Raw genomic sequence first — 26,908 nt, 5'->3', positions numbered from 1 at the left:
CGCCCCATAATACCTCAAGACAAATTAAAGACCATTCTCCAAGCTCCAGCAACTGTGGTTCATTTAAAAGGCGCAATTTGAGTTTATTTATTTATTAAATATAGCAATCATGCCTGTATGCACACAGATTCCCAAATACAAGGACTTGATGAAAAATAAACTAACACAACTTCACAAAATGCCAGTCCAATAGGCTTCAGTGTATAAAAGCAAACCGAACATGATCAAACCAGTCACAGCTTCACAACACAAACTGTCAGCTGTCACATACTGTATCATATGTGGCCTTGTAGAATAAACCCAGGCGATTAATTTGACTGTGGAAAAAGTAATATTCAAGGGAATTTAATGTATGAAAACAGCGGTATACGTCTCCTAGCAGGCACTGCACTGATCAAATTTGGAGATGTGCCAATTCAGGCCTGGAACACCTTGGTTCAAGTTAATCCAATGTGAATGGGCCACTGGAAAATTAGGTTTGAGGGCAGTTCGTAATTTCATGAGGTCGTCACGTAATACTAGTCCACTAAAACGGCTTAATCTTTCCACTGAAAATCACCCCGTCCCTCAGAAGAAGAAGAAACAGAGCATGGAAATCTCTTTTACAGGAAACCCGACGCTAATTATGGGGGTACAAGGGCCGCAGAGTTAGTTCCTTATCACAGAGACATAGTAAGTAATAAAACTTTTTCCCGCTGAGCTGAAAGATGGACAAAAGAGGATTGCTATGTGTTTGTTCAAACAATGACGACAAGTGTTTTGCATTTACCTGATAACACTGTTAATAAAGCTCTCTCAAGTCAATAACAATCTCTGAGGTTCTCTCCTTTTTTTTTTTTTCTCTTGTTGTTTGGATCTAAGTAAAATGCCATGCCCTTGAAAATCTGCCAAAGAAAATAACAGCAAATTATTTGCCGGAAGAGATTATTGGGGATTAATTGTTTTATCTGTTTACCTCAATACACAAAGGCTGATTTGGACGTAACAGAACTTGTTGGATGAAATAATAATGTTTCCTCTATATGCAGTAGTTTTACTAAGGCTCTCTGTTTCGCACACTAGGCTTTTACCATCAGAATCAGATTTAAATTTCCTGTCAGTGCGGATAATCGATCAACGTGTTTATGAAAGAAAGGGATGTGGGGATTGTGGGGGATTTGGTGGATGAATATAAAAGATTTAGAGAGATTTTGTTGTGTATTATATGTGTGTGTGCAGTGGGTCATACGTATTTGATTGTCTATATGCACATTCAATATAGTGTTAGCATGTGCACATATGTTAGAAGGGATACTACACTTTTTTTCCTGCATATAGAATATCCATAGAGCATTACTGAGCATATTTATGGCTTTTTTTTGACTTGCTGCTCCCACTAGTATTCAAATCATTCGACAAAACGGCTATTTTCAGCTCTTGCGCTGTCAAACGTCATTCATTATTCTCATTCTCCCTTCCACTCTGTTACACACACTCTCCAACCCCACCCCCAACACACACACACACACATACTGAAGGCTGGTGGAGACCAAGGCAGCGTTAGTTCACCTATATAGTACAATTCCTCAGATAGTGTTTCTGGAGGGCTTTCAGGTGACGTAATTCACCCTCTGGCGGCCATATTGGAGGTACACAGCTCTTGGGCAACAGTGGCTAACAGTTGATTGCATTTCTAAATGTATAAGTTGACCATCTGAATTGAAAAGACAGATTTTGTGTTTAGATAATGTTGGCTTGTTAGCTGATCGGAGCACTAGCAGACATATTCTAGTAGAAGCAAATGTTAGCGCTTGTGGTAGTCGTGGTAACATTAACATCAGGTGCTTTGCTAAATTAGCCTGCTGGCTAGTTAGCTAGCTAACAATTCCCGTAAAAACAGCTGTTTATTTAGGTAAACTGAGCTGACTCTTCTCAAGCTACAACTGTTTTGAGTTTTGGAGTAGAGACTAGAGCAACTAGACAAGATGGTTTCCTGCTTCACAGTAACCTGAGTTGGAAACAAGTCTACGTTATCGGACCTAGACTTATTACTGAATTGACCCACACTCGCCACAGTCTTTTTCAGGTTTTCTCTTTTTCTAGCCTGGTTGTTATATATTTAGCCTTTCTTTGCACACAGACAATTCTCCAGTGGACGTCCATGATGGCGACAGACACGGTTGCTAGGAGATTTTTGACTGCAAAGCCACATATGTTTTTCTGCGATGATCATTGTCATGATCCAGCTGTCTGAACACACATATAGAGCTTATGGCAAAGCTTGTGTCCCTCAGCCCAGAGGTGTTTTTCTGTACCCCTGTACTTTGTGCTTCAAAATAATGAGTATATACGGATGAAGAATGGCAGAAAATGAAGTGTGAAGTGTGTCTCGAAGTGTGTTTTGTGTGGTGTGAAATACAAAGATCGCTGTGATCTCATTCGGCAGCATGTAGACCAACTTTGTGTAAAACTTGATGACCGCTGACACCGGTGTTTATGCCCCAGTTCACTCTCCCTGCTGAAACCTCCCACCACCGACGCAGCGACACAAAAGCTGAATGCATGTTGCCCACAACAACAAGGAAATGCTATCAACTCCAATGGGATGTGTTTGGCATCTTCAACCTTTACCGTTACCTCACTTTACTTTCTACTGTATGTCTGTACATTTCAAAAGATCAGTCTGATCTGTCTAGACATATTGTGCAGTATATTATTCGCCATGATGATGTAAATTTATACTTAGAGCGCTGAGACCTTTCAATGGCAGATAATGAATGCATCAAGTTCCGTCAGAAAAGCTTTTGAGCCCTCGTACTTTTGATCGTGATTGAACAACTTCAAATGTCAAATCTGAACTGTTCCCGACACATTACTTTGCATTAGTATAGAACATATTGTTCTTGGCTGCACAGATTTTCAGTGCGTATATTTTCTACAACCTGTTGCCCTTTTCCCCAGCTGTCTCCACACACACTGAGGGTGAAGACAAGATCCAAGTTCTGCTGATGGTGGAGGGTGGAAGGTATGTCAATCTTTGAAAAAAAGGTGCGTTAATTGGCAATTTATTTGGGGTACAGTAACACAATGAATTATGCAACACTGTTTTCTATTAGCTCTAGTTCTGCCTTTGTGAGGGAGCCTTGTTAGTAAAAATGCGCCCTACCAATAGTAACCAACTGAGGTAATTAAAGCCTTGCTAGACCAAGTGCTTCAGTTAGAGAGGAGTTGAGGAGGCACGTATCACATGTGAGCCCTCGCACACGCCAAGACAACAGTTTTTGCCTCCCTTTTAGAGCAACGCAACGAGACTTTGTGCTTACTCCCCTAATTGCTTTTCGTTTGTGTCTTTTTGAACGAATCCCATGGGAAACACTGGTGGTTGTTTTTAGACGCGTGTTTTTTTAGAAGCCCTTTTGAATCTCTTTAATCTTGGTGGTTGTTTGTTGAATGACTTAGCGCTGCTTTTCCAAATATTGTGAACAACCTTTGGTCTGACTGAAAAGTTATAAAATGCCATATTGCTACCGTACATTGTGCCATAGCATATATCAGTAACAATGGCTTTTTTTTTTTCCCTCCCATAGAACAGTTTACATCCACGGCTTCAACAAAGTGGACTTTGCACTGTGGCACTCTGCGATCACGCTGGCTGCTGGGACAGACGGCAGGGCGCTTGGCAACCAACAGCTGAGTAAAAACGGTGTCCCTATTATAGTGGACAGTTGCATCGCTTTTGTCACGCAGTATGGTGAGTGACATTTATGGGAAATAAAGTTATGCGTAACTATTATTATGATTCCCCCTAGAGGAGCTGATTCATCCAGTGTGCTGCACTGCGCTGAGAAATTCATGGACTCAAATGTTGTCTCTACAACATTTCTTGTCTTTGTACAGATGTAGCAATTGTAGAAATCCAACTTTTTACTGCACAGCTGCTGCACTACTACTGCACTGCTGATCCATTCCTGAGAGGAATTATTTGTGGAATAGTTAATAACATGTGACCAAATGTGAAAGGAAGGGGGGCTTGACTAGTACTGTACTGTACTAGACTGGACTGTAAAATGGGGGATTCAGATAAAACCATCACAGACTGATACTGCATAATGATAAACGATGTTAACACTGTACCAACTGTTTTATTCCACCTGTAATATACCTTAAATACAAATGTCCATCCATATATAGCAGTTTCTATGACCCACAATCCAGAGTGGCCATGGGGTTGACCTTTACCCCATGCACTGCACATCTGGTCATACAGCAATTTACTTGATGTACTGTTTTAATAAAGTTTTAATACAGTTGTCGCAGGCACTACACATCAGACGCTAGTCATAATCAGACAATGACTCTGACCAAAAAATATGGAGCAGGCACAAGCTGATGGGTCAAGCAACCCAAGGGCCATCACAGCTGTTGCGTCCATTATTTCTCTATCCATCTCTCCATTTAACCATCCCTCCCTTCTTCCCCCACTCTCTTCCCCCGCCCAGGTTTGTGCCAGGAGGGGGTCTACCAGAGGCCGGGGGACCCTGGCCGCGTGGCCCTGCTCCTGGAGGAGTTCAGCCGGGACGCACGCAATGTCAAGCTGCGGGAGAAGGAGCACCAGCTGGAGGACGTCACGGACACCCTGAAGAGCTTCCTGTCCCATGCAGAGGACGCCCTGCTGGCCAAGGAGCTCTATCCCTACTGGGTGTCCGCCCTGGGTACGTGAGGCAAAATATCATACTGCCGAAAGAAATATTGGAAGACCTGCTTATTAGAGCTGAACAATTAATGGAAAAAAATTCGAAATTGCAATATGAACTGAATTTAATTGCTTAAGAGAGAGGGGCATCCAAGGTGTAAACAAGGTGTTTTAGTGCTGCAGGTAATCTTTGGTCTATGGATCAAATACAATATTGGTGAAAACCTTTAATCATACTCAAACTCATTAAATCCTGTACACTGACGTCTATTTTTTTAAATATATTTTCACTTTTCTTCAAACAATTTCCAAGTTCTACAAATTTTTTTATCAAACTTAAATCGCCACTGCAATATTCTATCAAATAATTGCAATTCGATTTTTTGTCAATATCGTTCAGCCCTACTGCTTATGCTTTCTATACATTTATTCAGTAAATAGGTATGCGTTGCGTTGCCTCTACATACATACGCACAGCATATGCAGAATGTTTTTTGTGGGCTACAGTTAGTGATGCTACCAGCCTCTTTTTATGCCTGGTCGCATTACAACATTATTGATTCTTACCATTTTACAGTCTGTGGACAGCAGAGACAGAAAAATCTGTAAAAGCTGACATGGCTCACATCATGACTGGCTCACAAAAATGCAAAATAGTTGTTTTGATTTGCTTCACCAGTGATCTAAAAAATAAAGTACTGTATATGGTTTGAATGGGAATTTTACAAGCTGGGATGAGAGGGTTTTCTTTTTGCATAGCCCTCCATCTCTGTATGTATCCCTAGTCTCTTTGTAGTCCAACATGTCTGTCATTATTTGAAAGCAGTTCTCATCTGTGTGGTTTGTAGATGAGAAAGATGAGAGGCGGAGAGTGGAGAAGTACTCCACATTCATCCAGAGCTTGCCAAAGATAAACAGGTCGACCCTCGAAGCTCTGCTGCAGCATCTGTACAGGTACACACACACACACACGCACACACACACGCACACACACACACACACACACACACACACACACACACACACACACACACACACACACACAACCAAACACAAACACATGACTCAGAGGTTGTACAGTTGAAGCCATTCCATTTTATGGCTTGAATTCATTCCCTAACCGCTGCATGACTAACCATAACCGTTATTCTAAACCTAACCCTAAATATAACCATAGAGTTTGACAATAGGTTTGCCTGGTGGCCTGTGGACAGTAAGATGTTGCCCTGGGCCAGTTGATTAGTCAGTCAATGGCCCAATTAGGCCAGTGCCCAAAAGATGTTTCTGGTCTTACTATTTGTCAGCTGGTGATAAGCCTGTTATCTTCGCCTCTCCGCTCTGTTACTAGCCCGCTCTCCTCTCTGTTGAGCTTTTTCTGACCAATCAGATAAGACGCTACCTCAGAGTTAGTCAGAGTTGTGTGGAGCGGGCAAGATGGGTAGCTACCTAAATAACAAACCGAAAAGTAAAAGGCTGTTTCTTTTGCCATTGAACAGTTTCCTCGGGTTGAAAATGATGAATCAATCCCGTGCCGTTTGTACCATTTGTTGGCAATTTCCAAGTATGGCAGATCGAGTGGCTCATTTTTAAAAGTGCCGACAATTACTGCAAACACGCAGTCGAAGTCTACAACAACAACCAGCGGCATCTAGTCTCTATGTTGGCAAAGCAGGTAGCTGACAACCCCTTATCAAGTCCGATTAATGTATCGGCAAGACGAATAAATGGAGATATTTACCAGCCTCATGAATTTCCCCTCTGCTTTTTGTGTTGTTCCTTCCATTTTGCTGCTGCATTAACAGCAAATCAGTTAGTCATGAGGGCTCATCATGAGTACAATAAGTGCAATAATTGCCAATTTATACCTTGGAAAATCACAAATTTCCAATTTATTCTCAGTCAATAAATTTTCTTTTGTGTTTATTTTTCAGTCATTTTGCTGTTGCTTATTATGAACTGTCAGTATTGTTGATTTTATAGTAATAAATTACTAGATGCAAGTAGAGCTCCTTACTGGGCAAGTGGAAAAATCCTCAACGTCCCCCAAGTAACTACTTTTCTGTTCTTACAGGACAGAAATGAGGTATAAGATTTGAAGAAGTGACCTATACAGTACCCATCTAAATTGGTTGCTGAGAGGAATGATGCATATATTTGACAGTATTTCTCCTTAAAATGGATATATGGTATTTTAGAATGAAACGATTCAATTGCTGTCCACAGGACGGTTAAAACACACACCCACACACACCCACACACACACATTCAGCACACATTCAGCACTCTCCACAGTGCATGCAACTTAATAGATAGGTATAGAGCCATAGAGACTAAAGCTGGCTGCTGGCTTGGATCTTGTTCTGCAACTAGCCAGCACAATCCTGCTAATTCTACCACCTCTAGTTGCATTAAGATACAAACACTCTGGTGCCTTGATGTCTGGTTCACTGATGCTTACATTGCACATGCTTCCCTCAGAAAGCTGCAGTGGATAGTTGTGATTAAGCTGCATTATGGTAATGATGTAGATTGTTTGGAGAAGACTTAATTGGCCCTTTTGCTGAATTTGGACTGAGGCCTAGCATTTCATCCGCTTCTGTGTGTAGGCCTGTGTGTGTGTGCCTGTATGCATGTGAGTGTCTCTGTTTGTGTGTGTGTGTGTGTGTATGTGTCTGTGTGTTGTGCGTGTCAGCATACTTTCGCTGTGTGTGTGTGTGCACGAGAGATTGAGAGAGCGACTGAGCAAGCGATCGTAAGCCAAGTGTTTGTGTTAGCGTGCGTATGTGTGTGTGTGTGTGTGCATCATAGCAGGCTTTCGAGTGTGTGCCGGTGTATTTGTGTTCTCTAAACCATGATTGACAAATGTTTCTCTGTGCGCTCTAGGATTCAGCGGTGTTCTCACCTCAACCAGATGCCAAGCCAACGGCTGGCGACTGTTTTCTCCTCCTGCCTGTTCCAGACTCGTGGACAAACCCCGGAGGAAATTAGCGTGGTCCATGACCTCATCAACAACTACGTTACACTCTTCAGAGTGAGTCAAAAACTCTTCCAAATTTTTCTTATTTTATTTTTTTTCCCATTTTAGCTTTTATTTGATAGTTCACAGTGGAGAGAGACAGGAAAGATTTGGAGAGAGGCGGGGGGTGACATGTGAAAAATGTCCTGGGCCGGATTCAAGTACTCAATGTTTTTCATTGCATAAAACGGCATTAGGTAATACATATTGTTTCATCAGAGCCGACCCCTTTGCCTGAAACCCTATGGCATTATCAGTCATGAACTGGCACACCATCTTGTCAGCAAACCAATTGATTAGTAGCATGCTGCTGAAGTTACTGCTCATTGAACTTGAACAGATGTGGAAAAAAATACACCTCGTTGATATAGCTATCTAATATGGAAACCAGTGTTTGCTTACTCTTTAAATGGAGACAAAACTATTCTGTAGTTAGCATAGATCAGGACTTACTGCTACTTATTTCGTTGCTCTATAACTATGCCTAACTACCTTGTTGTCAGAATTGTTTGTCTGTTGTCCTAGCTAGAGTGTGTTAGCGAGTGGTACCATTTGGTCAAGGCATCTATCAGATATTCCTGCTGTATAACTTTTGGATAGCAGTATGTCTCCTGTCTCTCCTGTTAGAATGACAGTCTCCCGGATCAATGATCAATGACAGATGAAAAGTATTTTTAAAAACAGTAAAGTAATACCATATTGCATATCTAAACCGTGCAGCAGGCATGACGTTATTTACTCACTGCTACTTGAATCATCTGGGGAGCAGAACTGTCGCTGCCAAATTGCCACAATAGCCTTGACTTAGCTGATGAACGGATGGGCAGGGGGGTGTGGGATCAATGTTACCCTTGGAGAGCTGCCTGGCTTATGGGATACGCAGCACTGAGCGAATGCTAATTCCCAGCGGAACGCCTGGATCCCTCTTGTTCTGACGTTAAAGGAGGAGCATTCACTCCAAATCGGTTTGGGACGCCATCATTCGCATGACAAATAGCCATTAAGCTCAGCCAATCATGAGCCCAATAGCAGTGAATACACACACTGTGACATAAAACGAGTGAGACGTTTCACTAATTAAAGCGGCGGTTCTGTGCCGGATGCCGTCGACTGGGCCCTTTATCAGGCCTAAACACACACACGACGAGCGTGCGCGCGGGAGTTTTTTTCTCCCCCAATCTTCTCTGCCATTCGTATAACTCTAACAAAGCAAATTGTTCTCTGAAAATGATAGGAAAAAAGTTGGAATAAAAAATGTCATTTTCCCACCCAGAGCTTTGTAAAGAAAAGAGTGGCGGGGCCCATTTATTCAGTCGGTGCTGAGCTGCGTCAAACAATCACAGCCAACTTCCCACTTCGAAATGAGTTTCAGAAGTGTTAGTGGAGCGACCCAATTCTACACTTTGGGAGTGGCACCTTTTCCCTAGTTTCATCCAGATAGCCATGCGCCGTGTTTAAGTGACAACTTGACACTGTTATCCGCAATGGTTTCGTGATACTATCAATTCTATACAGCAACCTCATGTTTTTCACAATGTCCTGTAGCGATTTACTTTATCAGAAAGTGTCTCCGCAGGTGAGTTTGAATTGACATGCATAACTAACTTAACTGTGTGTTTGTGTTTGTGTGTGTGTGTGGGTGTGTGTTTGTGTGACATCTCCAACAGGTCAATGAGGACCAAGTGCAGCAGATGGAGAGAGAGAATAGCTTCATCACAGGCTGGAACGACAAGAAGGACACCACAGTAAGTCAACCTGCAGGACCCCATCGGCAGACACCGTCGGTGGTTTGTTTGTGTGTGTGTGTGTGCAGATATGCTTGCATGCATCAGGGTCTCTCTGGCCAGGGATTCATTTGAACCACTTCTCCTATTTTTCTGGCTGAAAATGAGGGAGAGAGGAGGGGGGGGGGGGGGGGGGTTATAGAAGGAGGAGGAGGCGGGAGCAAGCAGGTGAGGAAAAAGGGCTTTGTTCCTGTTAACCTTTATGGCAACTACTTTATGCCTGGATGCCTCAGCTGAGAGAAACATTTGGTTCAGATAACCTGAAAAAAACAAACAAAAAAAACGAAAAAAAAAACAAATTAATCGTACGCCTGTGCTGTTGTTGAAATCTGAAATAAGTTGTTTATGCCCACTCCTCCCTGCTCTCTCTCTCTCTCTTTCTCTCTCTCTCTCTCTCTCTCTCTCTCTCTCTCTTCCTCCCTCCCCCTCCCCCGTCTGTGGGCTTTCAGAACATATCTGCCGCTCCGGGGCAAAAGGGTTACTCAGTGGAAAGCCGGCGCTATTATAAATCTCTTGCAGGTGAAAATTGGGACAAAATTTTGGTTACGGACTCAAATTTAAGGGTTTTAGTGAGCTGGAAAGGCGAGGGTCGGAGGAAAAGACATGAAAGAATCGAGTCAGGTACCCACAAGACTATGCTGTGCAGGCGTAGCTTTGAAATTGACTGAGAATATAGCTGCTGTATGCCTTAGCCAGGACTTTCACTTCAAAATGAATTCATAAAGGACCACAATTTAGACCAGTTATGAATAAGGATGGACAAGATATATCCATTGAGATAAGGGGTGAGCTCATTTTTAGGTATGATTTAATATTTGATAAAGGTGACAAATTGCAGTACATTCATTAATTATTTGCTAAATATCTTAAACATGCATCTAGACTATTTGTCTATATTACATATCATAGTTGATCAATGAGTCCCAATCATGGGGATTGTGATCAAAGGTGGATTTGTCATCTGTCTGCCCGTTTGCTGGGTTGCTAAAGCCAGATCTCAAGCCAATAACATTAGTCCTGCAGATTTTCTCTTCTTAGATGGAATATAGAAAACCTTTATTATTTACTCTGAGACAAGCTGAGGAATGTCAGAGTGACTCCTTCTTAGAGGTTTTTGAGAATCTTTTAGGAACACACACACACACACACACACACCATAGTCCTTTCTAACTGTGGTTCATTTATGGGGTTCAAGTCAAGTCATATTTATTTATAAAGTACTTTTAAAAGGTTTGTTGCAAAGTGCTGTACAGAAAAACAAAGGACACACTTATAAAAACAAGAAAAAATAAATCAGGGCATCATAAAAACAATTACATCACACACTCCAAGAAATACGGCCAGAGCTTGTGTGTGTGTGTGTGTGTGTGTGTGTGCATGTGTGTGTGTGTGTGTGTGTGTGTGTGTGTGTGTGTGCGTCTGCAGATGTAGCCATTGTTAAAGTCCTACTTTTTACTGAAGGTTTTCTGTATTGCTGCTGCACAGTGAAGCATTGTTTGGAAAAGTCTAGACTTGCTCTCTTTTCAGCTGTCAGAACTAATCAACTAGTTGGTTAAAAAAATATCAGAATTTTGTTTTGCAATATATTCATTTGGTTTTACTGTGTGGCATTCAATTAATTCCTTGCACTGTTAAGCCAGGATAGATGTCGTACAAATGCATGAAGGTGGACCTCCACAGTGGCTATCGTGTGTGTGTGTGTGTGTGTGTGTGTGTGTGTGTGTGTGTGTGTGTGTGCCTGTACATGAAGCATTTGGTAACATCATGGCAGTCGAAGTAAGTGAAGGTAGACAGGGAGGTAGACAAGGAGAAAGAGAGTAGACAAAGGCTACATTCACATTGCAGGGTTTTTTTTTCTATTCCTCACAGATCTGATGTTTTTAGTGCAGTGTGAACAGAAAAAAAAACACATGGAATCTGATCTTTTCATTTCTGATTTGTCATATGTGGTCCTAAAACTGATAGATATCTGATCTGAATCTGATCTGCAACAATTGATATCTGATCTGAATCTGATCTGCAACAAGAAGATTGCACGGCGCATCGGCTTCTTTGGAAGAAAAACAGGCAGTCCGGTTCTCAGGAGGACATAGCAGTGAAAATAAAGAAAAGATTCACTGGAGCACACAGACAGTTAAGCCTTTTATTGAAGGTGCAAAGCCTAACGTTTCGATGCTGCTGCACCTTCATCAGAGTCAAGATGTGAAGTTTTTAGTGCAGTGTGAACAGAAAAAAAACACATGGAATCTGATCTTTTCAATTCGCAAAACTGATACATATCTGATCTGACTCTGATCTGATCGGAATTCATTTGGTTTTTACGTCACTCTCCATGGGACAGATCGCTGTTGTCATAACTCTACGTCCATTTCACTGAAAAGACATGGAGCACAACGACTCAAGCAGCCAGTGGAGAGACAGCAAGGTCCCAAATTTAATTAGTATTTGGGGAGATGAGTCCATTCAAAGAAAACTAGAGGGGGAAATTTCATAATCGACATCATCTGGCTTCCACGGCAAATCATCATCTTCTTCTTCTACTTCTAATTCTGGTGGCTTCCATATCCAGACATGATGTCTCCAAAAATGAACTTTCAGAAATGAATGGTAAAGTACAGGCAGGAGTTAAAGTGGGTTGTAGACTGTGGTGAATAAATGGGTTTTGGGTCTGGACTGGAATACCGAGATGGCGTCGGACTCTCTTGACATTTGCAGGGAGCTTGTTTCAGAGGGAGCGGGCCCCCTTTGCCCCCAGCTGGGAATGACAACGATCCCCGCATCCTGCGAGTGGATAGACTGGTTAGGCTTATGGGAAGTAAGTAAATCAGTGATATAATGAGGTTGCAAGGCCATGTCATGCCTTGTAAGTTCGAAGTAGGACTTTAAAATCGATACTTGCATTTACAGGGAGCCAGTGGAGAGAGACTATGGCTTGGGTAATGTGTTTTGTGTCTTACGTTTTTTTGGACACGCAACTCCCATTAATTTATAATAGAACATTACTGTTCATCAGATTTTTTTTGTTTTTTCTGCTTTTTGCACTCATCGCTGAAAAATCTCTCCATCAGCTGTAAAACCTTTTAACACTTTTAACATCCGCTTTTCATGGCTGGAGTAAATGTGCAAGTTGTCAACACTTTCTTTCCTTTCCTCCTTTTCCACTCGACGTGCTATGTTTATAAAGTGTGGCCGGCCTTCCTTCCATCCCACAGTAATGAAAGGGAAGCAGGGAAAGTGTAGTGAGAAACCAGAGATGGCCCTATATCTGTGCGTGACATTTTCACAATTACAGCTTTCGCTCCATTGGTTTGAATAACTGTAATTTCTGTGTCATTTTAGGGCCATGGGAGTCAGAAGTGGCTTCCTCCCTCTTATCATGCTATAGTTCATGCTGCTCAAGCCAATAATGGACCTCAGTTCACCTGCACATTGAAATGACAATGGGAAAAGAAAGGGAGCTGTAATTTGTAGATAGACTAGGCAAAAGAAGCCTTTCCATGTTCACTTATTTGTTCATTTTGGAGAGGCGGGTTACCACTCCGCTCTGACTGCCAGAAAATCTGGATTTGATTCCTTTAAATATGCCCCTTTCTCTTGAAAAGTAAGCTGACATTTTCACACTCTCTGTTTCCCTCTCCAAAAAAAAAAATTCTCATTATAAATTAGATGCAGTGAAGATTACAGCTCCAACACTTGGAGAAAGGTGCCGCGATTTGTACTGACAAGAGCAATGTCACTGGGAACTTGACCTCCGAAATGTCAGCCAGAAATGTCACACAAGTCTCTTCCCGTTCGTTTCACATGCGTGTGGTCGCAAGTTTCCGCACAGAGTGTATGTACATTTGCGAGGGCTGTGTGGGTATAAGATAGGACGCTTTCTCTGTCATCTTCCCTCTGCTGAGCTGCAGGTGAAAAACGCAAAAAGAAAGCGTAGGAGGAGGAGCATCTTGACTTGTTTTTCACCGCCACTAATAACTTGACTCCCTCTGAGTCAGTCATTCTGATCATCAGTTGAATAGTGTTTTGATTGTTGTCTTTGACCTGTATTCCATTGTATGTACTGTATGGTTCTATGTATGGACAGATATATAATTACCGAGGATCAAAGTTTATATATAGAGCAGTGAGGAGAATGTTTTGTTTTTGCTGCCAAATGTCCTCTTATAATGTCTGAATGCCTCATAGTCCTGGAATCCACTGTAAGTCGTAGTATACTGTACCTTTCACATTTTGTTCATATGCATATGATTCGCTTGTGTAATAATAAAAACTCAAAGCCCTTGCAGTTCCTATAGAAGAACTTCATTTTGTAAAAGTTGCAACATTTGCTAAAAAGATTTCCTTTTCTGTAGTAACATTACAATGTCTAATGTTATTTTAAAAAATACAGCGTTGAGAAGAAACTGTGTCTGTATCTCCTGTGGGTGCATTCTGGCACTCATTGCATTTAATATTTTTTTTCACTCCCATAATAACCCTCAAAATTGTTCGAGGTACTTTATCAAAAAAATGTTTAAACTGACAGCGAACCTAAAGCTAACACATACAGTGGAGAGTGTTTCGGTTTCGGTGCAGCAGAAATGTCTCCCATGCGCCCCGCGCTTGCACCTGCACGACTTTGTCTCAGACTTTGTTCTCTTTGTTTAGCCGGGTTTTTGCATTCCATTAATGGTCCTGGGTTTAGTTTGCCTCCAGCTCAGAACACGACCTTTGGTTTCCACAAATCCTCTAATGTTTCTCTCACTTCTCTCCATTTAGACCCACGCCACACTGGGGCAGGAATTTAGAACAAAAGCCAATTAATCCAGCTGCATTGTTTTGGTTCCTTTTTTTTTTTTGCAGTTCAACTGATCTCTCTGTCTCACTCTATTTTTTCCCTTTTTCTCTCGCTACCTAGTTCTCTCCAGCTGGGGACTTGATCTTTGAGGTGTATCTGGAGAAGAGGGAGCCAGAGAACTGCTGTTTAATCAAGGTAGAGTGTGCACGCGTGTGTGTGTTAATGTGTGTGTGTGTGCGCGCGCACTGTGGGCATCTGTACTCGAGTGGGTATGTGGGCACGTGCGCTGTGTGTGTATGCCTGCTTTCCCACGGGTCTCTGGGTGGTAAGGTGAAATAAGAGAGATGGGGCGAGTGAGGGAGATGGAGTGGGATGGAGAGTGTGGGATGAAGCCAGTTGAGGGAGCAGCAGGAGAAAGAGCGAGGGATGGGGCTATGTAGAATGAGAGGTGGAGAGGTTGATAGAATAGGGCCGAGACATCGGTGGTTAAACCTGATGGGATTACCGCCACTGAAATAAATCAAAAGCGAGCTAATCAAAGAAACGTCTGATTTAATTGTGTGAGTAATTGCATTTTACAAGGCGTGCAGGCAGCTGCAGGTTATGGACTTCTTTCTCAGGTCGGCAACAGCGGTAGAATTGGGAGGGGGTTAAAGAGGGCTGCTCAGCGACACAGTTTGACATTAATACTCCGCTCTCGCTCTCGCTCTCTGGTGTAAAGCGGCACATTTGCTTTCTTCAGTGCCATTCAGGTACGCCTAAGAGCTCGATGATACTGCGAGCATTTAATCATGGCTCTGAGCCGCCGATTTCTATACGGTAAATGTTCAAAATACTTCGCAATCCTCTTCAAAGACAGGCGTGAGGTTATTGATCCAACGACCTGAACTTTGATATATGGGCTTAACTTGTCTGATTGTTTCTTCATGTATTTGTTCCATTGTTTGCCTAGTTATGTATTTATTTGTTTGGGTTTTTTTTGCGGTAGGTCTCTCCCAGCATGCGGTCCACCGAGCTCGCTGACAGCGCGCTGAGTATGAGGAACGTCGCTGTCAACTCCGACGACTCGTGGACCACCTTTGAAGTCATTGAGAATGGAGAGCTGGGTATGCATGATTTCCCAGTCAAAGAGCATTGTCTGTCTACGATCCATTTTGTTAATAAGGTGTTTTCTCAAAGACCAATTTAAAGGCTTTTTGAGTAAAATGTGAATTTACCCACAGCCACTCATCCGGGGTCAATTTACCAATTTCCCTTCGAGCAGTCAAGGTGAAGAAAGGGATCAGAGTAACTGATCCATTATCTGCACTCGAGTGCACTGTTGTCTCAGAGTTTGTACTAACTTTATATAGTAAGTTAAATTAAAGGCAACCCTGCTGTGAAGGCTGCTCTCTCTCTCTCTCTCTCAAGTCCCACAGCTCCTTCTAGTCAAAGTCTTTGCTCTAAACTTTCTGCTGTCATCTCTATCCAATTAGTGATTGATGCTTCACATCACCGTTTAAAGGGCTATTCTCATTCAGGGCATATGCAAAGACCACACTGCCTCTCATCCAAGGACCTCGTGATTAGAAGATTATGCTATCTCTCTAATGAACCAGTGTCCGTGAACGTGGAAGCATACTGAGAAATTAGCCAGGCATCGTTCGTTTGATGATATGCACATTAATTAATCATCTTCATCATCATATGTCATAAATTACCTTCATCTCCTCGCATGATCGACCTAGGGAGCTGACCCACCTCATTTTGTATTAATATGCGCTGATGGCACCTCTGCCTCGCACACCCCCATTTGATCATTCTGTGGGAAGCGGAGAGCAAGGGAAGTCAAAGTTTAGCCTTGTCGCGAAGTTGCTTAGCTGGCGGTCCCCATGCACTTTTCATCAGTTCACTGAGAGTTTACACCACGCTCTTCTGTTTATTTTCCTCCTCACAAAGTTACAGAGGACAGGCCGTCCTCTTCTAAAAATGAAGGTGTGTTGAATACTGAATATATTTGCTGACGGTTCAGCATATTTTCCGTGCCAAGACAATATGTTTGCGGCAGAGTAAACAGTCAAGCTATTTTGAAGGCGGTAGCGTGACAGGTTTTGCTCATAAAACTATAGAGAAAGGAGGGAAAGTGCGTTAATTAGCCATTTTGGAGGATAGCTATAGATAAACACTGTTATCGAGGACAATAGGCAGAAAAGGGGAGCTAATATTTGTTGGGAAATGAGGAACTAATTCCATGGCCTGGGTCTGCAGAGATTCCAGAGGAAAGATAAGCCCACTGTTATGAATAAGTTATGCCATTGTGACTCTTTTTGTTTCCTTCGGTTATGAAAAACTAGGGAGTGTGGAGATGGAGGCATCAGAGGGAGGTGGGGGGCTGGTATACAAATGATTTTTTTTGCTGATAGCATGTACCCTGTTCACCAATTAGGGTGAGATAATAGGTCTATTTTGCACATGAGTGTGTTTTTCTAATCATGTTCTGATTTGCTGGGGATAATTTGAACTGCGCTGTGATGAAAGCGGGTGAGAACAACAACATAATTTTGTTAATGTAGCATTGGTTATGGATTTCATGATATGATTTCCTGGCGGCATTTTAGACAATTAAAATACATGTATGGCTTGAAAACAAAATGGCTTTCTTTTCGGCAGCAGAATGGGAGAGTGGGGGGTTGGGGAGGCACATCAGCCGGTGGTCAAGAGTGGATTTTTCTTTTTTCTTTTTTTTCTTGTCTCTGACAGAGCAACACTGTTATCTTTTCAACAGAGCGGCCCTTGCACCCCAGTGAGAAGATTCTTGAGCAGGTGTTGGAGTGGAGCGCTCTGGACGACCCCGGCTCTGCCTTCCTCATTATCAAGAAATTTGCAGGGGCCAAAAGAGTGGCGGATGGTAGAGGTACGGTATGCAATCGATGGTACAAGACCATTAAAAATGTCCTTTGCCTCAGAAAACTTTGCAATTCAAACCTTAGCAAATCCCTGCATTCTTAATGAAAGCTCGCTCTATGGCATTTTTCTGTAATTGTTTTAACGCTGAATTATGTTTTAAGTATATGCATTTGTATATGCTGTTTTGTGTAGATATTGTCTATTACAGCATTTCTAATGATGTAATCTATCAAGGCAAATTAGCGCTGGCGCATAATGCATTCTTAATCGTTGATATACTTGTACACCCACCTGCAATTATAAACACCAGCGTACCTGCTGTTCATTCCCTTGCATTTCGAGGTGGTAGAGAACGTACCTAGTATTGATTGCGCTGTATTTCATAACAGACCCAAAGCAGTTTATAAAAGGAGACTATCTGAAGTTCAAGGACGGATCCTCCAAACTGCTTTTGGGGCATAAATTCCAGGACAAATATGTTGTGCTGCGTGCAGAGAAGCTGCTACTCTACAGAGATATCAAAGTAAGTACACTCTCATTCTTGACTTAATCATCTACTGTAGACACTTGTCACCTGAGGTTTTCGTGTGCAAACAGAAAGTAGCTGGAGAACAGAGAGTAGCTTGTGTCGCCGGAGAATTCGAGGCGTTTCGACTCTGTGTTAGAATGCAGCGTACGCACTTTACCGAAGACCTCGCCCTCTAAACCACATGTTCCCTTGCCTTGTTACCGGCTGCGGATCGAACCCGCTCTCCCGCTTCTCCCTGGCTCCGTGTCCATCTCAGGTTTCCAACTCTCTGAATTAAGAAAAAATCCTCATGGCAGCGGACTTCCCACTCTCTTTAAAAAAAAAAAACCCAAGAAGAATACAGCGTGTACTTCAGAGAGGACCAGCAGGCCCGGTTTCCCTGGAGGGCCTTTCTTCTCCGCACATCTCTCCAGTTGAAACATGGGATTCGTAAAGGAGTGTGAAGAAGTGTTAATAATTGATGGAGGTGGAGTAATTCTGGCTGTAGGGTGGGGGCGGTGGGGGGGGGGGGGGGGAAGGGTGAGGGGTGAATGAAAGCTTCCCTTTGCCTTAATTATTATAATATCAGGTTGCTGGAGAATGTGGCTAATTACCGCACAAAGAATGTGGAAATTAGCAGTGTCACTGAAATTTAATTGATATTCTTTGGCCTCTACATTTCTTGCCAGCTCCGCATTTAGCGTAAATTATGTTGGATGACGCAGGGTATGTGTGTGGGGTGTGATGTGTAGGTGTCAGAGACGAGCTAAATCTCTGATGTTTCTGCTTTTTATGGCTTGAAGTGCGAAACTAAGAGGCTCGCTGAGAGGATTCAATGTGAGCGGTGTGTCCCACCGTGCTGTGACACTGTGAAACGGGACTAATATTTTGCTGATTGTTATTTTGGGAATGATGCCAAGTCCATTTCTTACTACCCACATTAAAAATGATCGTGTTGTGTTTTGTAGAGCACAAAAGCAGAGAGAGAGGTCCCACTCAAGTCTGTGAATTGTTACCTTGGTCTGAAGAGAAAGTTCAAACCTCCAACCAGGTAAACTGCATTTATCACAAATGACAAAACTCTTCATTGGTCTTTTCCCAAGAGTTTCTCAAGTCAGATTTCATATGGATGATATTGGAATGCATATCTCTGCGTTATGAAGATGAATTAATAGTTATTTAGCATTACTGGCTGTCTTTTGAGTGTGCTGTTGTTTCATTGTGTGCATGTGTGTGTTTGTGTGAACGCTATTTGTCCCCAAAGATATATTGCCCTCTCTCTTCCCAGTGTTTTTGCGACACTAGGGGATACCCAAACCACTCCTGACCCCCATCTTATTTTTCACTGTAATGAAATTGATTAAATGTAATTGCATTTTAACAAATACAAATTATCAAGCCCTGCTTCTGCGGATAGGAAACATTGCCGCTACTTCATTTTATTTTAATGATCTTCTATTATTATAATTTATGACTCACGCCAAACCCACAGCATTTCGTGTTGGTCAAACAAAGAGAAGGGAATTTTTTTCGAGAAGCCAAACCCTGTATTTCGCATTACCCAATTATCATTCCTCATAATTTTCCCCATGTCGGAATTAGAGTCTGGGGGAAGCGTGAAAAATGAGTCCGGCAACCGATTGTCTGCATTACCCAGTCCTTCGGGGGAGAAAAAAAAAACTGGATAAGACCGAGGGAGTGGGAGATGAAGAAAGGGAGAAAGGGGGGGGAGAGAGAGAGAAAGAATGATACAGTGCGGTATCGGAGATATACTGTTGAGTGGGCTGTGGGAGAAGTGATAGTGTGAATAAAGAAGTGAAGGGAGAGTGCTGAGGAGAACGGAGAGAGAGTCATAGTGAGAGGGTTAGGAGAGGCAGTGCTCCGGTACCTCATTAGGCAGAGGTCTATCTGTGAGCGGCCTGCTGCGGGGCTGGAGCGGCCGCCTTAACTCACAGGAGTGGTGCTCCAGGCTGCGGGCTCGCTATCTCTGCCCCCTCTCTCTCTTTGTTCTTCCCCCACTTCTCTGCTCCTGCTCATCCACAGCTGTGCAAGGGTTTCAGGGAAGGTGTATTCTCCAGGAAGGTGGTATTTTCACCCTATGCTGCCTGTGCGCAGGTTAACGTACACACACACACACACACGCGTACACACACAAACACCCATATACACACCTTCACACATACACAAACACACACGGCAGCGCTTCTCGTGCTCGGGTCAAAGTGTAGGAAGATGGTCCCTATAGGATCTAGCCTGTTGCTGCATACAATTACCTGCATGTGATCATTTACATATAGCGGGATCTATTAATTGCACAATAACACAGATTCTCTGACTTGCCAGAATAGATTTAGTTTAGAATAGATCTAGTTTAGTGATTCAATATCTCTTGCTCCAAACAAAGTGTTCTTTGAGGCTTAGGTGAACAGCATGTACCCAGTGTATTGTACACCTTGGCCTAGAGCATATTGAGGTCTGCCCATGCATAAACATGTGGGCTGGAAATGTACTGATTAATACATTCCACTGTTTAGAGACTAGCATTTGTAGTGAACCTTTTCCTCTTTGCATTTTGATGACAAAAGTTTTGACCTGCTGCTGTCTCTTACAGTAACAGAACTTTTTCTTCCAAGTTTTACTTTAATTGTTTGTCAAGTTTGCTACTTTTAAATTCCATGTGTTCTTTCAGGAAAAAACGCATTCATAACCCCTGTCTTAAAATAAAGTCGCTGTGCGGGACGCTGCAACTGTCCATGACACTGTAGGTCGCCAGTTTGCAGAAACAAAATTTACTGACCTTTGTCCTTCTCATTTTAACAGCTGGGGCTTCACGGTCTACACTGACAAACAGCAGTGGTGAGTGCTTTTCAGAGGTTCTCCAATTCAATAATTGATTACTGCGCCTTTCACCCCTTCCACTTAATATATCTGTACAACAAAAAGAAACAAGAGGTGTAGAGTTAAAAGTTGAAGTTAAAGTACCCTGTAATTATTTAAGTGGGCTAGTAATGGGAGCCTCGGTGCCATTAAAATCTATGAGTGATATTGGAGAGGCTACTCTTTGGTTGACTGTTAGGGAGTAAAATAATATCCACTGTTTTTCTTTGTTTTCTGTTCTTAGTTGACAATGAATCTTGTTCCCACCCACGGCCTCCTGTCACGAATGAAGGGTTGCGTTCCAAGATGAGATATCCAATTCCATTGAGACAAATTGACACCTACTCTTATACAATTGCCGATATGAAAGGGAACCTAATTATGGAATATTTTTTAAAGTCATTTAAATTAGATCTAGATATGATCCCTGTATTTTCCACTTTATGTAAGAATGAAATCCGTCAAAGGCAGCCTTAATATCAAGAGGATGATGCCTGGGTTTTTCTAGCCTGGATCCAGCCCTCGTTGTGTTTTCACTCATATTTCTGCATGTGACTATTTGAATTTTGCAACTTATTGGGCTGGCACAGCTGTCTTTGGGGCTGGTTTTCAAAATTCATTGTCACCTGGATTGAGAAGAGAAGAGAGGAGAGGAGAGGAGAAGAAGAGAAGAGAAGGGAAGAGAAGGGAAGAGACTAGAAGAGAGGAGAAGAGAAGAGATTCTTTATTGCCATCTTGACCAGGACAGGTGGAAATTGTTTTCAGTGCAGTGTGATGGAATAGATCGGAAGAGCTGTGCTACATACAGTACAAAACCACATTAGCGGACGACACATCACACATCAATCATCGGCCTCGTTTCTGACTAATCGCTGTTGCAAAGAGATGATTTAGATTCATGTAATCACAGGCTAATGGCGCCCAGCCCACATATTGTCAAGTCCGGTTACAGTGATCAATGCGCATGAGCCCAAGCCGTCCCCCTCCGAAGAAACCGCGGCCAGTCCTGGGAATCGCAAAAATCACACAACAGCCACCTGGTTAAATTTGAGTGAAAATAATATGAGTGAAAATGAGTGATTGATGGCGCTGTGTTTTTCCATCCCCAGGCATTTCTGCTGTGAGGAGAAGGAAGCTCAGGTCAACTGGGTGACTGACATCATCAGGATGAAGGTGAGCGGGCCTCGATAAGACGAGGTTCAACACGCCGCTGATGGAATGAGAATGAGGAACGCGCTAAAAATATGTACATTCATCGAATAGTTGCCAAGCTTTTTAGGGTAACCTAATGAATAGAGGGAAACACTCAAGTGTGTAGTGAGTTGTGGAGTGTAAGAGAGGTATGCGTATCCTTTCTCTGACCCTTTTACTATAGTCTGGCAAACCAAAAATATCAGCGGATGTGACAATGATGCACATTGCGGACACATCCTCCTTTTACCTTCCCTATTTGGGTGAAAAATACACTAGATTACTGCCTGAATAAATCGTCTTTTACAAACCGTATGTCAGAACAAAGGAGATATGATAAATCATATTTCCCCCAATCATCCGTTTCCATTGTACTGTAAGGCAGATGAAATACATAAACAGGGAAAGTACTGTAAAGTTTTCGAGGTCACTCAGCAATAACATAAATCATTTTATGTGGAAAAGCTTTGAGAATAAGGTCAAGGCGACTGTAACAATCACATTGTGGTACTTAGCCCCCAGATACAGCTAAGTGTTGTTGCTGTCAGTCGCTGACACAGCACATATGACATAAATAATGCAGAGGAAAAGCAAACACAGGGAGAACAGCTACAGATGTTTCAGATTATCTTATTATTTCTCTCTCTCACTCTCACACACACTCCTCGCTATCTTCTTGGTGAAATAGCATCTTGTTTTTCAACACATTAAATAAAATGCACGTCCATGTTTCTGTATGAATACTTATTTTCTTCTCATTTCCAAGCAAACGACTATAAATTGAATATCACAATCATCCTAAACCACCCTAGCACCACCAGAGGTTTTACAGTAGCACCCTCTTAACCAAGCTAAGATCAAGATTTCACAGAAACGTAGGCGTGCCAGTGCCGTATTTGTATGCTCAGCACATTTCATTTGCATTAGCCCGCGGCTCGACTTCCTTTATGGGAACTCATCTCCCGCGCAGTGTTGTTTATCACAGGTGTTTACTGTAAAAGCCTTTTAGTGCATTAGTTTGGGCTTGCGAGTAAAAAGGGTGATACTTTTAGAGAAAGATTGATCTAAGGGGGAAGCCAATTTTTGGCCGTTGTTTGTGTTCTTTCTGCAAGTGTTTCAAGGTGTTTATTTCAGTGGGCTCAGTGACTTTTTTCTGCCCTTTGGAGAAGGTCTTAGCTCTGCAACAGCTAAATCTATAGCAGACTATAGCCGGCTAAAAATATTAGGCTTCCACCCCCAAAGCCGCTAAGTATCGGGATTGTCAGCTTCCAACACAGGGCTTGTGGGAAGGACACAAGACTTGTGGGAAGGGCAGAGAGAGAAAGAGAGAGAGAGAGAGTAGACTGGAGAGAAAGAAAAAGAGAGAAGTAGACAGAGAGCACTTTAGTGTTCTTGATTTCCTTTCTCTTACCTGTTAGCGAGCATTGTGCTCAGACGGAGTTTCCATAGCAACTGGCTATGGAGGACTTTATTTTCGAGGGAGGTGGAATGGGTGGTGGTGGTGAGAGTCGGAGGGCCGGGGGAGGGTGTGAAAGGTCCAAGGACAGGTCCAACCGGTGATGAAATAAGGATTTGTTAAAGAGAGACAGTTCCCAGGTCAGGGAGTCACAGGGACAAAGAAGGACACATTGTTAAAGAGGAAGTTTAGCCAGAGATCACAACATGGGCAGACTGGGGTCAGGGAACAAAGGGTTGCCACCCGGTGACTCTCCCTCGTTTTCAAAGATGGTTGTTAGAAGTCTGGCCCAAAACAGCAATTTGCATCATCACATACACTGAGATAAGAGCGACAGATGCTAGAGGTTTTTTTTTGTTGTTGTTCTGCTCCACAGAGGTGATCTGTTACAGCAAGTGATGACGTAGGTAAAACACGACTCATGAAAATTGTGAATTACATTTTGGAAGTCTGCTTCATGTCACACTAATGGACTGTCTGCATCCGTGTGCGTATGTGTGTGTGTGTGTGTGTGTGTGTGTGTATTACCCTTTATTTTTACTGGAATCTCTAAAAGCCAAAGACAGTAGATGGTAGGCAAGGCTTACGCAAGTTTCACATACAGCGAAAGTACGACTTAAGAGATAATAAAACCAACAAATCAACATTAAAAGCAGAAACTTACATCAAGGTCATCACCTTGAATTCCCCTCACAAATTGGTTTGTATTACCATGCTATTAATTTCTGCTATTGGCTGTGTGTCTTCAGCATGGTTCTGACTTCTGTTCAAAGAGGACTAACTCAAAAGAAACTGCAGTTCACAAACCCTCCAGAGGGGGTGCTGTGACTGAGGGCCAGAGGCTGCCGCAGCACAACCACAATGCCATCAAGCAGGTGAGATATGTGTGGAAGTGTTATTCTCACATTTTTCTGTAACACTTTAGATAAGGGAATACATTAACTATTAATAAGTTGTTGATTAACAAGAATATTAGTAGTGTATTGGTTCATTATTAGTCATTACAAACCACTTATTAGCACTAATTCTGCACTATTATATTCTACATGTATAGCCCAGTGGGTTTTCCCTCAATAGCCTCCTAATTAGTGCTTATAGCCGTCAGTAAGGAAGTTGTTGCACATGAATTGGGCTCTTCTTTGCTCAGTATGGGACTTATAAGGTGCTAGTATCACATATTATCGAGTGAAATTATTAAACTATTGAGGGAAAACCCATAGTTAATGTTAATATGTGTTCCCTAATCTAAAGTGTTACCAATTTTTCTATAAATATTTCTCATTTATCACCATATTTAGCCTCAAAATGTCATCTTTGTTGTATTGCATTGATTGTTTTGAAAAAGGAATTGTGAAAATGTGGTTGAAGAACTCTTTTGGTTTGCTTTCATTGTTGGTAACACATGGGAAACATTGCAATCTATCAAAGTACAAATATAACAAGGAAAAATGTTTTGGGTTTTTTTATGTGTTCATGTATAAATGATTACATGTAAATTTGAACCGCATGAACAGTATTCTTACCGTCATGAAAAATGTAGTAAACTTGGCCCCTGTGTTTGAGTTGAAAAGCTACTGCAATTCATCTCCATCTGCCATTGTTGCCCACAGCTGACAGACAGAAAGTTTTCTCTTGGCGACCCGCGGACCGTCAAGGATGCCAGTCCGCACCACAAGACCGGCGCGGCGGCCAACTGCCTGAGGCGCAACGACCTCCTCGCCGCCCCAGAGGCCGCGTGCAGGAGAAGCTCTGTGGGGGTTCGCCAGCCTCAGCACTGCCCATCCCCGTCCTCGTCCAGGCACCCGCTGCCCATGGCTCTGCCCGTCCCCCCTCACAGCGTCTCCAAGAGCCCCAGCAGGAGGCCCGTCCCAGGCGGGGAGGGCATGATGCCCCCTAACCTGCTGAATGAACTCAACTCGGTGCTGAGCAGGACCGGCCGCAGCGCCAAGAACGACTGAGAGAAGGAGGAGCAGGGTGAAAGTAAAGGCTCTCGCAGAAATGGTCGGTTTGAGCGATAAGGGGAAAAATGGCGGGGTCGAGTAATGGGAAGACGCCTGGAGAGCGACAGAGAAAGAGCGAGCAGTGCAGACGGAGGCAGAAAGAGCTGTTTCCGCAGGGGGGGGGGGGGGGGATAATAGCCTGCAGACCGCTTCTGGACTTGGATGTATAAAGAGATGCCAAAGCACAAGGGGGACGTGGAGAACAGGTGCAGGATATGTTGGAGGTCACGCAGACCTCAGCTGGACACGGCGCCGACCCAAGCACTACAATAGTGATTTATATGCCGCTCTTTCAAACCCTAGAATGTTACAAAAATGTGTTCTTCTGTCAAACCTCACAAGTTTCCAGAAATACTCCAAACTGCCTGCTCCATGCTTTGTGTTTCCAGCGACCCTGCGTTTTGTTTACATCAAAGGTGAATTATGGGAAATGTGCTTCTGCAAAATGATAGTGTTTATTTTCTTCTTAACAGATGTTGTGTGGTTCAATGATTGCATATGTATTATAACATATAATTCAAACTCACAGAATATCTGCCCAAACACCATGAAACATCCAGCTTCCAGATTTCCTTGGCAAATGATGTTGGATTGGTTCCATTCTGAACAGAAACATAATTATAGCTTTTCTGTTGAAGTCACAAGATAATGTCCCTGAACAGATTATGAACTATATATTTTTTTTACTGAAAATGTTCATTTCCAAAAGTGTTAAAACTTAAATTAAAGCCATTTGATGGTCTCTGTTCAACACTTATCCGTGCAAACATGCTTGTATGGGTTCATTATTGATTTTGCTTTAGCTTTGAAAACATTGATATGGCCACTGATGAAACTGAAGAGACTTGCACTGTTTTGTCATGTATGTCTTGTGAAGTACAAGCCAATTAGGAAAGACAAACAACACCAGGGTTCCTAAAATACGAAATGATTTTTAACCTACATGACAGGGTTAGGGTTAGGGTATGTAACTTTTCTGTCCAAGCTTTTGAGAAATATGGCTAAAAATTGCCTTTCCTGTGCTTGAGACAGACTTGGATTTGAGAGCTTGAGTGTCTTTGCTGTTAAGTCAGAGGTACAAAGGCGATGGTGGAGGTTTCAGTAAGGACTTGGGGCTTGTTTGTGTGTGCGCATGAGAGATTGTGTGTGTGAGAGAGAGAGACACACACACAATACTTTTCTGTCAGATGGGAAGTTTTAGACTTTTTATAGCAATTTAACTTCAAAATTAATACATCCAATCGGATAATTACAGGTAAGGTAAAATAAAATACAGCATGAAATGAAACCATTAAAATAATATCAAAACATCAGAAGCCAAAGCTGATTATTTGGGCTTGTCTATGAAATTAAATTAGGAAACTTTAAAAAAACAAACTTTTTTTTTTTAATCAGCAACCGAGAGAAAAGCTCAGGTATGCTGACGGAAATGGGGCGAACCAAAAAGTGATAAACACCAGTGTTTTCTTTTAATAAAGATGATTACCTTCCGGGGAAAAAGTATTGCTTTCAGGTTTATTACTCATCATGATTGGATTTTCTTTTTTTTTGTTATTTGTTAAATTGCTGAGAGCTCTTTATCTGTATTTATCTGTATTTTAATAATGCATCCTCTCTCTGTTGATTTCTATAATACAGTAGTTTAAGCTTCCAGGCAAATATGCTCAGTAAATAGGGATTTTTATATTCCATTGGATAGATTTCCATCCGCATGCTACGTTGTTTTATATGAACATTTCTG

General features: G+C 42.4%; 1 protein-coding gene across 3 annotated transcripts in view; it reads left to right on the top strand.

The window, feature by feature from the left end:
- Positions 1-26,675, top strand: part of arap2 (ArfGAP with RhoGAP domain, ankyrin repeat and PH domain 2) — a 111,232-nt gene extending 84,557 nt beyond the window's left edge. For 2 of the 3 annotated variants that reach the window (XM_078291697.1, XM_078291696.1), the window contains exons 20-34: positions 2,941-3,004; positions 3,567-3,730; positions 4,479-4,691; positions 5,521-5,626; positions 7,556-7,703; positions 9,356-9,433; positions 14,370-14,444; positions 15,238-15,355; positions 17,014-17,142; positions 17,525-17,658; positions 18,612-18,694; positions 20,464-20,499; positions 21,630-21,693; positions 23,917-24,042; positions 24,778-26,675. In XM_078291697.1, coding sequence (XP_078147823.1) covers positions 2,941-3,004; positions 3,567-3,730; positions 4,479-4,691; positions 5,521-5,626; positions 7,556-7,703; positions 9,356-9,433; positions 14,370-14,444; positions 15,238-15,355; positions 17,014-17,142; positions 17,525-17,658; positions 18,612-18,694; positions 20,464-20,499; positions 21,630-21,693; positions 23,917-24,042; positions 24,778-25,125 — 1,886 coding nt within the window. In that variant the 3' untranslated portion in view covers positions 25,126-26,675. The remainder of the gene's footprint in view (positions 1-2,940; positions 3,005-3,566; positions 3,731-4,478; positions 4,692-5,520; positions 5,627-7,555; positions 7,704-9,355; positions 9,434-14,369; positions 14,445-15,237; positions 15,356-17,013; positions 17,143-17,524; positions 17,659-18,611; positions 18,695-20,463; positions 20,500-21,629; positions 21,694-23,916; positions 24,043-24,777) is intronic. The other variant, XM_078291698.1, reaches the window with a different exon arrangement.
- The last annotated feature ends 233 nt before the right edge of the window (positions 26,676-26,908 follow it).

The sequence above is a fragment of the Centroberyx gerrardi genome, chromosome 23 (genome assembly GCF_048128805.1).
Source record: "Centroberyx gerrardi isolate f3 chromosome 23, fCenGer3.hap1.cur.20231027, whole genome shotgun sequence".
Taxonomy (NCBI): Eukaryota; Metazoa; Chordata; class Actinopteri; order Beryciformes; family Berycidae; genus Centroberyx; species Centroberyx gerrardi.
This window is presented reverse-complemented; position numbering and strand designations above follow the sequence as displayed.